The sequence below is a fragment of the Bombus affinis genome, chromosome 17 (assembly GCF_024516045.1).
Source record: "Bombus affinis isolate iyBomAffi1 chromosome 17, iyBomAffi1.2, whole genome shotgun sequence".
In the NCBI taxonomy this organism is placed as follows: domain Eukaryota; kingdom Metazoa; phylum Arthropoda; class Insecta; order Hymenoptera; family Apidae; genus Bombus; species Bombus affinis.
Genome location: NC_066360.1, coordinates 164,381 through 178,672, shown reverse-complemented (window position 1 = coordinate 178,672; position 14,292 = coordinate 164,381). Strand labels below are relative to the sequence as shown.

At 39.6% G+C, this 14,292-nt stretch overlaps 1 protein-coding gene across 9 annotated transcripts in view; it reads right to left on the bottom strand.

The window, feature by feature from the left end:
* The window catches only part of LOC126926082 (GDP-D-glucose phosphorylase 1-like), an 88,888-nt gene that overhangs the window by 34,396 nt on the left and 40,200 nt on the right, over positions 1–14,292 (bottom strand). For 7 of the 9 annotated variants that reach the window (XM_050742200.1, XM_050742199.1, XM_050742203.1 and 4 more), the window contains one exon: positions 10,182–10,910. The exons of the other annotated variants lie outside the window; for them this stretch is intronic. In XM_050742200.1, coding sequence (XP_050598157.1) covers positions 10,759–10,910 — 152 coding nt within the window. In that variant the 3' untranslated portion in view covers positions 10,182–10,758. Of the gene's footprint in view, positions 1–10,181; positions 10,911–14,292 lie in introns of those variants that run through there. 9 annotated transcript variants of the gene reach the window in all.

The window sequence follows — 14,292 nt, the reverse complement described above, 5'->3', positions numbered from 1 at the left end:
GATATGGGTAAGTCGGCAGTGTAGATGGAGAATAGTAGGGGTCCGAGGACACTACCTTGCGGTATGCCGGATTCTATTGGGAATGTTGCGGAAGTGGCGCCTAGACATTTAACTATGAATTGTCTGTTGGTAAGGTAGGATTTTAAGATGGAGTAGTATGGGTGGGGTAGGATTTTTTTAAGCTTGTAGAGTAGCCCTTCATGCCATACTTTATCGAATGCCTGTTGGATGTCTAGGAATACGGCTGAGCAGTATTTTTTCTTTTCAAGGGTTTGGCTGATCATGTGGGTTATGCGGTGGATTTGCTCTACTGTTGAGTGTTGTTTTCGGAAGCCGAATTGGTGATCTGGGAGAGTTTTCAATTCTTCTAGGAGTGGAAGGAGACGATTCGTGAGCATCCTCTCGAATAGTTTAGACAGGGTAGGTAAAAGACTGATTGGGCGATAGGAGCTGGCTTCATATATTGGTTTACCGGGTTTGGGGATGAGGGTGATTAGTGAGATTTTCCACGCCTTAGGAAAGTGTTCTAGGCGGAGGATGGCGTTGAAGATTGATGCGATGAGTGCGATCCCTTTTATGGGGAGTTCCTTGATTGCTTTATTTCCTATTAGGTCGTGACCTGCTGCTTTCTTGGGGTTTAGGCGACTGATTGCTTCTATGATCTCTGCAGAAGTGAAGGGTTGAATAGGAGGGGACATTTGGAAGGGAGTGTGCAGGTATTCGGTGACGTCCGCTGCAGCTATGGAGGAATGGGGTTGGAATACTTCAGTCAGGTGTTCAGCAAATATGTTGGCTTTTTCTATAGGGCTACGCGCCCATCCACCCTGCGGGCGGCGGATTGGAGGTATTATTTGTGGGGGGCGCGTGAGTTTCCTGGAGGCTTTCCATAGTGAGTAGTTTGAGTCGGCTGTGGGGGACAGGCTGGCGAGATATTTGTGAAAACGGTCGTTATTGTAGTTCTTTATGGTTTTGGATAGTTTTCTAGTTGCGTTGTTTAGTTTGCGTTTGGCCTCCGGTGTTCTATGGGTCTGCCATATCCTTCTTAGTCTACGTTTTTCTGCTATTTTTTTTAATATGTACTGGGGGTATTCGTGATTGCTGATGGACGTTTTTGCCGGTGTGGAGACGCGGATAGCGTTTATTATGCTCGCATTTAGGTATTCCGTGGCTGCTTCGATTTCGTCATTGGTTTTTAGTGAGGTTGAGGCTGAAGTTGTGCGGGTAAAGACTTCTCTAAAGAGCTGCCAGTTGGTGTGTTGGTTATGAATGGAGCCATTAGGTGTATTCTCGATGATGGTTGAACTGACTGTTACTATCACGGGGGAATGATCAGAGGAGAGATCGGCCGAGGAATTGATTTGGACGTGTCTTGGCGAGATATTTTTGGTTATGAAGAAATCAAGGAGATCGGGTATTTTGTTTGTGTCGGTGGGCCAGTGTGTGGGTTCGTATGTGGTAAGGTAGTTGAGGTTGTTGGTTATTATGCTGTTGAGGAGGTTTTTGCCTCTTACTGTAACCAGTCTGCTACCCCATTGGGTGTGTTTAGCATTGTAGTCTCCTCCGGCTATGAATCTATTGCCCAGGGTGTCCAGGAAGTAGTCGAAGTCTTCTTTGGCGATGGAATGTCTGGGAGGGCAGTATACAGCTGAAGTGGTGATTGTACCATGACCGTCTTCTATTGCTACGTTTGTTGCTTGGAGGTAGTCTTTCTGGAATGGTGGAAGTTCGTAGTGCTTAATATTTGATTTGATTATGATTCCGGTGCCGCCGTGGGCCTTTCCGCTGGGGTGTTGGGTATGGTAGAACTTGTATCCGTTTATGTTCAGGTAGTTTTTGTCGGTGAAGTGGGTTTCAGATATGAGCATTATGTCGATTAGCTGGTGTTTTAGGAAGAGTTCTAGCTCAAGTTTGCGTTGCGCTAGGCCATTGGCGTTCCACAGAGCTATGCGTCTTGGTTTTATTTTGTGTCTGGGCGTATTAATTTTTCCATTATGATTGTTAATAGCGATAGCAAATTGTTTATTTGCTCTGATTGTTTCTCTATTAGCTTTTCAAGTCTAGAGACGTTGTCTGTGTTAGGTGAGGTGGGGACACTATTTTGGGGAGGATCCCTGTGGCTATTTGGTGTATTTTGAGTGCCTTGTACCGCTTGGGCATAGGAGTTTGAGGGAGTGGTGAGTTTGATAGGGCTGGGTGTTTGATTGGTTGGGGGGATTGGGATAACGGTGGATTTCGGCGAGCTGGGTGTTTGGTAATTTTCCTCTTTTGTTCTAAGTTTGGGGTATTTGCTTGAGTACAGAGTTTTGTAGGCTGAGCAGCCTTTGTAGTTGGCAGGATGATCACCTTGACAGTGGATGCACTTCGCTGGGGTTTCCGGTGATTTCCTGCACTGGTCGGTGGGGTGTGTACCTGCACATTTGACGCAGCGGAAGGTGTGGTTGCAGTATTTCTGTGTGTGCCCATATCTTTGGCACCTTTTGCATTGGACTATCTCCTTTTTGGTTTGCGGTGGTTCGAATTTAACGATGGCGTTCATTATGCGACTGATATTGTAGATTTCCTTGTTGTTTGGTTTCTGTTTTAAGTCAATGAAAAATAGGGATAGCGGGTCTTTTGTGACTCTATGCCTTATGTTGCTGACATTGGTGACTTCGTGGCCGAGTTTCGATAGTTCTATTTTTAGTTCGTCGATGTCTGCGGAGTGGTGGATGTTTCGTAGCACCACCCGAAAAGGTCTTTCTTCTTTGAGTTGGTAGGTGTGGAAGTTGGCGTTCAGGGCCCTGAGTGTCTTGGTGAGCTTTCTGTAAGCTTCTGGATTCGTAGGCAGGATTTTTACCTGATTGTTGGTTATCTTCAGGTTATAGTCCTCCTTGGAGATATCTCTTTCTAAGGACTTGGTCATTGTCTGGATGTCGATGACATCGTTAATAAATATTGGTGGGGGAGGGGGGCGTCTCTGTGCGTGGTGGTTAAGTGGTGAGTCTGCGGTTTCCATGGCATCGTTGGTGGATTCCAAAATTGCGAACCTGTTGTGGGTGTTAATTTGCGTTGGTGGATGTTCGTTCTAGTTTATGTCTGCTGTTTCGGTTTTGCGTTTTTTCGCCTTATTGGCGTCGTTGGCACGGGGGGATCTGCAGAATTTCTGCCACGGGGGGAGTAGCGCGGGGTAGTGATGGGTTTGGACAGGCGAGCCTGGTCGTGATTGTTGGGCCATCATCGAGCTAGCTATTTCAATATGAATAACTAGTCGTGAGGCTATGCGGCAGGGATCGGGTTGGGATTAGGTGCGTAGGCTTTTCTTCTCTCTGGCGGATAGGAAACACTTGGGAAGATAGGAGCACGTTGTGTTCACTTTCGACGGTTGGGCGACACGTGTTGTTTTCGAACTTCACTGGGCACTAGAGACACGTCTGCACGCTTCGGCACTCGACAGCGAACTGTATTAGATTTGAAATGGGTATATACGAATAAATCCGATAATCGTAAGAAAGCGCGACTAGTTGTTCGAGGCTTCCAACAAAAGGAAATACTGCAAGATTTATGCTCTCCAGTAGCAAAAATGCAAACGCTGAAGTTATTACTATCTTATTGTTGTCAATGTGGTTTGATGATTATGCAAATGGATGTACAAACAGCATTCCTAAACGGAACTATAAAATCGGAAGTATTTGTAAAACAACCTATGGGTTACAACGATAAAAACGGGAAAGTATGTAAACTATCAAAGGTGTTATATGGATTGTGTGAAAGTTCAAGAGTTTGGTATGAATGTTTCGACGAGTATATAAAAAAATTAGGTTTTCAAAGAAGTGAGAATAATTATTGTCTGTGTTGAAGTGGTCACCACTTCTAGGAAAACTCCACATCTGGTCTTTTTAGCTTTCTCAAGCGCTGAAGCCATCGACAGCACATAGACAAAAGAATAGCAGGGAGGCAGACCATAAACTGTAGACAGGCGACGTTGGCTTCGGGGTTTTCAGTCATAAAGTAACACTGCTAGCGTGCGGATCTGGACCAGCTCAAATTGTATTCCTGTATTTCATTATTAAGTCAAATATATACTTTGTATCTTACACTTCATCCACGCGTTTTTCTCTCTTTATATACTGAATAACCTCAACAGTCTGTATATGAAGTATGAGAGCGATGATGTTATATACTTAATTCTATTCGTAGATGATTTATTAATATGTGGAAAAAACAAAAGAAAAATCGATGAAATTAAAAATACATTGTCAAACAAATTTGCGATGAAGGACTTAGGTGAAGTAAAGACTTACTTAGGAATAAACATTGAATACGATCACAAGAAATGTGAGATGAAATTAGATCAAAGTAGTTATATAAAGTCATTAGCGAAACGATATAATATAGAAAATAGTAAACTATAATTTAGACTAATGGAACAAAACATAAATTTAGAACCCGCACAATCAGCCTCAGACGATATAAGATATAGAAATCTCATAAGAGCTTTATTATATATTATTACTGGAACGAGATTAGACGTTAGCTATAGTGTAAACTATTTAAGTCGATTTCAATACAGTTACGACGGGACCTATTATAAATATGCGTTGAGAATTTTGAAATGCTTATATTTAACCAGAAAATTAAGATTAACTTATAAAAGAAATTTGAACCCTGAAGTCATTAATTGTTTTGTTGACGCTGATTGGGCTGGTGATAAAATAGATAGAAAATCCACTACGGAATTTATCATAAGATTTTTCGGAAACGCAATTTACTGGAAATCGAGAAAGCAAAGTAGCGTGACAAAATCATCAACGGCCGCCGAGTAATGTAGCTTTGTCAGAAGCAGTGAGTGAAATAAAATTTGTAAAGAAATTATTGAAAAATTTCAAAATTACGATCGACAGACCAATAAAAATTTACGAAGATAATTCTGGAGCGATTGCGATATCAAAATTTGGAAACTTAACAAAAAATTCTAAGTACATTGAAGTTCATTTCCATTTTATTTATTTTTTTTTTTATTTATTTATTTATTGAAATTCACAATTTGTCCAATTTGGACATTTGGTGGAATTTTTTAACAGTTAAATTAGCATGTTGGTGGCTACCCCCAGCGGGATACCATCCTCGTGTTTGCTAGGTTATGTCCTTTATAAGGTCTACTGGGTGCTTCTTTTTTAGTCTTCTGTCCATGTCTATGGTTCTGTACGTTTCCGCAGCTAGCCGGTTTGGGTGTGCTGCTATTCTTGATTTGTATTTTTGTGAGTATCTGCTAATTTCTTCCTTGACCGTTGGGATTCCCAGGTCCCTCCGTATGTCTTCGTTTCTGACGTACCACGGACCGTTTACTATTGTTCTAAGGATTTTAGCCTGTGTTACCTCTATTTTATTTATATGGCTCATTGCTGCCGTCCCCCATAATGGTATTCCGTACGTCCAGATTGGTTTTATGATCGTTTTATATATTTTTAATTTATTTTCTATGCTTAATTTGGATTTTCGGCTTGTTAGCCAATGCATTTGTCTCCTTGTTTTCTGTATTTTTCTACTATTGATTTGATATGTAGTTTCCATGTGAGTTGTGTATCTAAGTGGAGTCCTAGGTATTTGACATGCTTTGTTTGTGTTATATGCGTGCCGTTCAATAGGATGTTTGGTGGTATCTTTTTCCGTAGCGTGAATGTAAAATGGTTGCATTTATTGGGGTTTGCTTTTATTTGTTTTTCTTGTAGCCAATTTTCTATTTTTATGATATGTTCTTGTAGTATTTTGACTGCCGTTTCTGGGTTACTATGCCTGACTAGTATAGCTGTGTCTTCCGTGAATGTCAGTACTTTACTATTGGTAGTTGTTGGTATGTTCACCGTGTATAATGTGTATAATATTGGGCCTAGGACGCTTCCTTGTGGTACCCCGGCCTTGATGTCTTTAACTTGAGAATGTGTGTCCTTGATTTTTATTACGAAGGTTCTGCTGCTTAGGTAGGATTTTATTAAGTGGTGTATTTGCTCCGGGAATTGTTTCCTAATTGTTTGTAGTAGACTTTCATGGTTAATTTTATCGAATGCTTTCTCTATGTCTATAAAGAGGGCTGTGCAGTATTCCTTGTTTTCTAGTGCTACTATTATTTCGTTTATAAGCCTGTGCATTTGCTCTATCGCACAGTTCGCTGTTGAGTGCCGAAGCGTGCAGACGTGTCTTTAGTGCCCAGTGAAGTTCGAAAGCAACACGTGTCACCCAACCGTCGAAAGTGAACACAACGTGCTCCTATCTTCCCAAGTGTTTCCTATCCGCCAGAGAGAACAAAAGCCTACGCACCTAACCCCAACCCGATCCCTGCCGCATAGCCTCACGACTAGTTATTCATATTGAAATAGCTAACTCGATGATGGCCCAACAATCACGACCAGGCTCGCCTGTCCAAACCCATCACTACCCCGCGCTACTCCTCCCGTGGCAGAAGTTCAGCAGATCCCCCCGTGCCAACGACGCCAATAAGGCGAAAAAACGCAAAACCGAACCAGCAGACACAAACTCGAACGAACAGCCATCAACGCAAATTAACACCCACAACAGGTTCGCAATTTTGGAATCCACCAACGACGCCATGGAAACCGCAGGCTCGCCACCTAACCACCACGCACAGAGAAGCCCCCCTCCCCCACCAATATTTATTAATGATGTCATCGACATCCAGACAATGACCAAGTCCTTAGAGAGAGATATCTCCAAGGAGGGCTACAACCTGAAGATAACCAACAATCAAGTAAAAATCCTGCCGACGAATCCAGAAGTCTACAGAAAGCTCACCAAAACACTTAGGGCCCTGAACGCCAACTTCCACATCTACCAACTCAAAGAAGAAAGACCTTTTCGGGTGGTGCTACGAAACATCCACCACTCCGCAGACATCGACGAACTAAGAATAGAACTATCGAAACTCGGCCACGAAGTCACCAATGTCAGCAACATAAGGCATAGAGTCACAAAAGACCCGCTATCCCTATTTTTCATCGATTTAAAACAGAAACCCAACAACAAGGAAATCTACAACATCAGTCGCCTAATGAACGCCATCGTTAAATTCGAACCACCGCAAATCAAAAAGGAGATAGTCCAATGCAAAAGGTGCCAAAGATACGGGCACACGCAGAAATACTGTAACCATACCTTCCGCTGCGTCAAATGTGCAGGTACACACCCCACCGACCAGTGCAGGAAATCACCGGAAACCCCAGCGAAGTGCATCCACTGTCAAGGTGACCATCCTGCCAACTACAAAGGCTGCTCAGCCTACAAAACTCTGTACTCAAACAAATACCCCAAACTTAGAACAAAAGAGGTAAATTACCAAACACCCAGCTCGCCGAAATTCACCGTTATCCCAATCCCCCCAACCAATCAAACACCCAGCTCTATCAAATTCACCACTCCCTCAAACTCATGTGCCCAAGCGGTACAAGGCACTCAAAATACACCAAATAGCCACAGGGATCCTCCCCAAAATAGTGCCCCCACCTCACCTAATACAGACAACGTCTCTAGACTTGAAAAGCTAATAGAGAAACAATCAGAGCAAATAAACAATTTGCTATCGCTATTAACAATCATAATGGAAAAATTAATACGCCCAGACACAAAATAAAACCAAGACGCATAGCTCTGTGGAACGCCAATGGTCTAGCGCAACGCAAACTTGAGCTAGAACTCTTCCTAAAACACCAGCTAATCGACATAATGCTCATATCTGAAACCCACTTCACCGACAAAAACTACCTGAACATAAACGGATACAAGTTCTACCATACCCAACACCCCAGCGGAAAGGCCCACGGCGGCACCGGAATCATAATCAAAGCAAACATCAAGCACTACGAACTTCCACCATTCCAGAAAGACTACCTCCAAGCAACAAACGTAGCAATAGAAGACTATCATGGTACAATCACCACCTCAGCTGTATACTGCCCTCCCAGACACTCCATCGCCAAAGAATACTTCGACCACATCCTGGACACCCTGGGCAACAGATATATAGCCGGAGGAGACTATAACGCTAAACACACCCAATGGGGTAGCAGACTGGTTACAGTAAGAGGCAAAAACCTCCTCAACAGCATAATAACCAACAACCTCAACTACCTTACCACATACGAACCCACACACTGGCCCACCGACAAAAACAAAATACCCGATCTCCTTGATTTCTTCATAACCAAAAATATCTCGCCAAGACACGTCCAAATCAATTCCTCGGCTGATCTCTCCTCTGATCATTCCCCCGTGATAGTAACAGTCAGTTCAACTATCATCGAGAATACACCTAATGGCTCCATTCATAACCAACACACCAACTGGCAGCTCTTTAGAGAAGTATTTAATCACTCAACCTCTGCCTCAATTTCGCTAAAAACAAAGGAAGATATTGAAACAGTCACAGAATACTTAAACACGAGCATAATAAACGCTATCCACTCCTCCACACCTACTAAGACTTTTATCAGCAAAGACGAATATCCCCATTACATATTAAAAATAATCAGAGAAAAAGGAAGACTAAGAAGAGTATGGCAGACCCATAGAACACCGGACGACAAACGCAAATTAAACAACGCAACCAGGAAGTTAATCAAAATCATCAAAAAATAAAAAAATGACTGTTTTAAAAAATATCTCGACAATTTGTCCCCCACTGCCGTCTCCAACTACTTACTATGGGAGGCTTCCAGGAAACTTACGCGTCCCCCGCAAATAATCACTCTAATTCGCTGTCCGCAAGGCGGATGGGCACGAAGCCCTAAAGAAAAAGCCAACCTGTTCGCTAAATAGCTATCCAACGTATTTAAACCTCATTCCTCCAATATCGTCCCGGAAATAACAGAATATCTGCACTCTCCCTCCCAAATGTCTCCTCCTATTAAACCTTTCACTTCTCTAGAGGTTACAGAATTAATCCATCGCCTAAACCCCTAATTTAACTCGATTATAATTGTACGAGATTTGTGATAATGAGCTTGGGCTCGAGGCGACAACCAGTCGCCAAATGTAGCCGCGGATGAACATTTTTACCTGAACATAGGGATGGAGTAATTCTATAGCTCTTCTTAAAAGAAATAGTTGTAGCGGCACGCGACAGTAAACTTTCCAACGGTTTCTGTCCCGTGGCTCACCACACGCAGGCCCTATTCTTCGGGTAAGATGATTACCAGATGTCGATGCATCCCCACAGTACATGTTCAACTAGCCTGAGGACCCGTTACAAATCCTAAGATTCAGTTAACTAAAGTCCTTCAAAGAGACAAACGGTCTTTGTCCCAACTACGGGAAGATAAGGGAGATTATTTTTCTCACGAACAATGCTTCCCGCTAGTAACTTTCTCTCAAGGGCGGTTAGCATCCTTCTTCAATGACCAACATAGAAACTAACTAATTAACAGGAACGCTCATTTTTCTCATTTTCCGAACGATGGTTTTCCTCGACGAATCTGATGATCTTGTGCCCTTAGACATACCCCATCATAGTTTTCCACTGCAGCATCACCGCGGCGGAAAATCGTTCTCTCGTGAGGTCCGATTAGCGAGTTACATAGCGTTTTTACGCTCGGTGAACATTCTACGTTTTAACAAAGAGTTGGTTTAGTAATACTTGTACCGTAGACAAGCAAGTGGAGTACAACTTAGACTTCGGAAGAAAGCGCATTTGGTTATACCGTTGACCGCGGATTCGTTATTGAACCTAAGATCATTGTCATTAACATCTCGAGTATCGAATTACCACGGTTACTTGTCAAATTCTGTAATAATCATATTTGCACTAGTAAATATCTCTATTGCATAACAATAATGTCTAATCCAAATGAAGATTCGTTTCACGCCCCTAACTCTAGTCATAATGTGAACCCGACATATAAATAAAGCTATTTTTCTATGTTTTATACTGCATTAATTTCATCATACCATTGTAGTAACGATGGTGGTAGTAAACTATTTATAACTATTGACATTTGTTCAAATTATGTATTTTTACTTATTTTGGTGAATTACTCCACGGCGCTACGACCAAGTTGAGTGTCGGTCACTGGTGATCACCATGGCATTCAACGTGTTAATATAAACATGCATTTTATTATTGTTTTTGATAATCTATAGCACATTATTTAATTCATTATATTATTTGTTATTAAATAGGTTTTGATTCACACAGATTTAATTTTTACGTTCTGTATTTCACCATCATGTACAGCCATATGAAGACACCGGATACACTCAGATAATTAACACGTGACGGACGCCAAAACAAAAGAGCGTTGTTGGAAGTCGTACCAACTTTGCATGGAGGGACTAGTGATCATACCAACCTGATATTTTCCTCAATAATATTATAGTAATAGTTGTTTATACTAATGAAAAAATGTACACAGTAAAGTTCTAACATCAATTTTGTTTTAATTTACCTATACCAGAACACGAATGGTTTGTATTGACACCGTGCGAATCGCGGTTGCTACGCTCAATAGGAATGTTATGTTACTATACCAGAGATCACGGATGTATATCTGTATATTATACATGTATATGCATAAGTATTTGCGTATGCATGTCTCAAACGGCAAAATTGGATTTGGAAACAATTTCTCTTTGCTAATTTAAAGATAACCGAATATAGTTCGCAAATATAAAATGGTTTAAGCATAATATTACCGAGGACGCTATTTTAGCTCCGCGTTATTTTTTCCATTTCCCAATTTATGTGCTTTTGCCTAGTTATAGTTTTGGAAAGTATTACACTGTCTGTTTTTGTACTGCAGCTGCATTTATTTGAGATTCTACTAACGCTTTAATTTTAGCAGCAACAGAAGAGAAAGTTTCTTCCGTTGCCTCTCGCAAAGCGCGTGTTACATATTCCTCCGTAACGTTCTCGTATGCCTCTTTGGCTGTAACATACATAAAGAAAAATGATAATTATTTATCCTGGTTTAAAGTTACAAAGAGATTCCAATTAATAAACATATCTAATCATCCATTTACACGTTAATAACAAAAGCGTCAAAAATAAACAAATACGGCGCTTTATATCAACCATGTTTGTGAAGTTTTAATGAAATTTCATGCAATAAATTATGCAATTAATGATATAGACATTTTGCTGTTTCGTCATACTGAATATAAAAAGTGTTAAATAATACTTTTGTAGATAGCCACAAATCTTTATTATTTCTAATGGGGATAAAATGTATCGATGTCACCATACGTTATAATCCAACCATTCTCTCAAAGACTAGTATAAAAGTTTCATCATTATCTACAGAACGATTACGTTTCAAAGAAAAATGTAAAGTAAGTGATTATTGTCTGACTGTTTATTGACGCACATTAGAACCATAAATATGGTGAATCAAATTTTCAGCAAGCAAACTAACAGTAAATTATTCTTCCACTTGTGAAATATACCGCTGTGCAATAATAACTAACAATGACTACTACATTCACTTACTATGTAAATTAAGAACTAATATTACATCATGTTTTTTGACATTGAAGAGTAGATCATACCACAGCATTCACGTAAAGAAACAAATTTTCGTTATTACATGTCTATTTATAAACGAATTTACAGCATTGTTCATCGAGTAGGAATATCAGGGCAGAATTTCTCATAGACATCAGGACTAGAGACACGCATCGGTAGCGATACCATGGACAGCGATGCTTCGATTTCCCAATAAGTGATTATTCAAGTGTTGCATCTGACGATTGCTTGCTTCAGAAGCAGTCTTATCGCAAACGCAGTGTGCTCCAATTGTGGCGGTATAAATAACTTTTATTGCATATATTTATTTAATTAAAATGAATACAAACGTATCCACTTTTGAAAATAAATTTAATTTTTATTGTCGAGTGCGTGTCACGATTCGGACGTTAACGAATCGATGGTGATAATCGTTGTCGAACTGTATTCAACCGTTATCGTCGCAAGAAAGCGAAAAAAAAGGAAAAGAAAAGAAAAAGGAAAACATCAGAACCGGCTAATTGGCGACGACAATTAATTCTCGGCGAAGGAGTTTGGACATGTAACTGTCGTGCCGATAAAGCAATATAAATAAATCGTGGCAAACGAGTGGGTCGGTAGAATTAAGAATCTAATCGGTGAAAGGAGAAAACTGGTAATCTGAGATGGTCTACAAAAAATTTAAGGGTCATTCGACGAGAAAATGAGTCTCAATACTTAGCGTTGTAATTTTATCAACTAATATATTATGTACTTTCAATTTTAATTTTATTGTGCTTTAATTTTGTTGAAGTGGTCACCACTTCTAGGAAAACTCCACATCTGGTCTTTTTAGCTTTCTCAAGCGCTGAAGCCATCGACAGCACATAGACAAAAGAATAGCAGGGAGGCAGACCATAAACTGTAGACAGGCGACGTTGGCTTCGGGGTTTTCAGTCATAAAGTAACATTGCTAGCGTGCGGATCTGGACCAGCTCAAATTGTATTCCTGTATTTCATTATTAAGTCAAATATATACTTTGTATCTTACACTTCATCCACGCGTTTTTCTCTCTTTATATACTGAATAACCTCAACAAATTTCAAACGCAGTCCATCACTCATGTTATGGTATTAGGATGTGTAGCATTTTATCGCGTGCTTCGCGATTTTAATAATAAAGACTACAAATGTCATATTATGAAAGAAAATGTGTAGAGAGATACACATATGGAACAAATTAGGAAGAACAGGTAAATTGTAAAATTTATTATAGATTTATAAAATTAATTATTTTGTAAATTTGTAATAGTTGTAAGTGTAGAATCTTACGAATACTGGAATGTCTTTATTATGGAACGGTCTCATTTATTTATTTCTGTATCAGCATTTGTGCGATAGTTAACAACATTTAAGAGAGTCAGTATCATCAGTCCTATAATATTATATTTGTTACATATATGTTTGAAATAGTTTCTCCTAGACGGTGTCACAGGCTCAGAAATAATAATAGGGTGGACAAAACATCCTGCATGCCATAGCCACTAAAACAATAACCAGATAGTAACAGAACCCTCCTTTTAGTACAAGAACCCTCCCTTTAGTACAAGAACCCTCCCCATAGTACAAGAACCCTCCCAAATCAGTACTCAACAGCTTTTTATTATAACACTCTGAATCGTTACTCTGTTGGATTCGTACAATAAATTTTACTATCATATCTAAAGTCTGAATTTTGTACTTTACTTGCGAAAAGTTCGAACTACGACGCGAGGAGATCACCGGTGATCTGTTGATTTTGTGATTTCCTGTGTTTTCTACGTGACAACGACAATACTACCAGCAAAAGTCTTAACATCAGAAGAAGAAGCAAAAATTGCAGCATATCACGATGTTGACTTAACTATCGGAGAGATCTCTACAAAAATTAATAAATCTACTGCATTTATTTACAATTCCCTGGAAATGCCGAAGAAGTACGATAAAAACCACTATACTGGTGACAATACTAAATTAACGAGAGAAAATTGTTCACGAATATTCAAAGAAATTATTAGTGGGAATAAAAGAGTTAGCGAAGTGACAAGAATTTTGGACTTTTCGGTGATCGCACAACGTGCCCAAAAACATTGTGGCAAAATAGAAGATTAAAGTAGATCAAAAGATCATTGAAACCACCTCTTGCGCAGGAGCATAAAAGAGTAAGAATGTAATTCGTTCAAAATCACATGTCATAGCGTGAGAAGTGAAAAGATATCACATTTTCTGATGGAAAAAAGATTTAATTTAGTCAGTCCAGGCAGATTTAAACATTATTGACATTCTTTGGTTAAATTTCGGTGAAGGAAGTTTGATGGTGTGAATTGCATTCAATTATTTCTAAAAAAAAAAAAAAAAAAATCACCAATTTGTATGACCTCTACAAGAATGAATTCAAAACAATACGTAGACTTAGTAGATGATTGTTTGATTACAATTCTTTAAGAAAGTCACAAAGAAAATGTTATCTTTCAACATTCGACAAAAGAATTGGAAAATAAAGTGGTCTTTACGCTGCCCAGATTTAAATTCAAAAAACTTAGTCGGAACGCTATCAAGAACCGTATATAAAAGCGGCATATAATAATGTTACGATACTACAATATTTCAAAAATTAATTTGTAATATGGACCATCGAATATTCGAAATGATTAAGCGTAATAGTGGAAGTACATGTCATTAATATCATAATTTTTATGTTCTTTGTAATAATTTGGTACATTGTACTTTACACATTACGTATTGCATATGCGTTATTTTGTTTGCGTTATATAATAGCTAAGAAAATG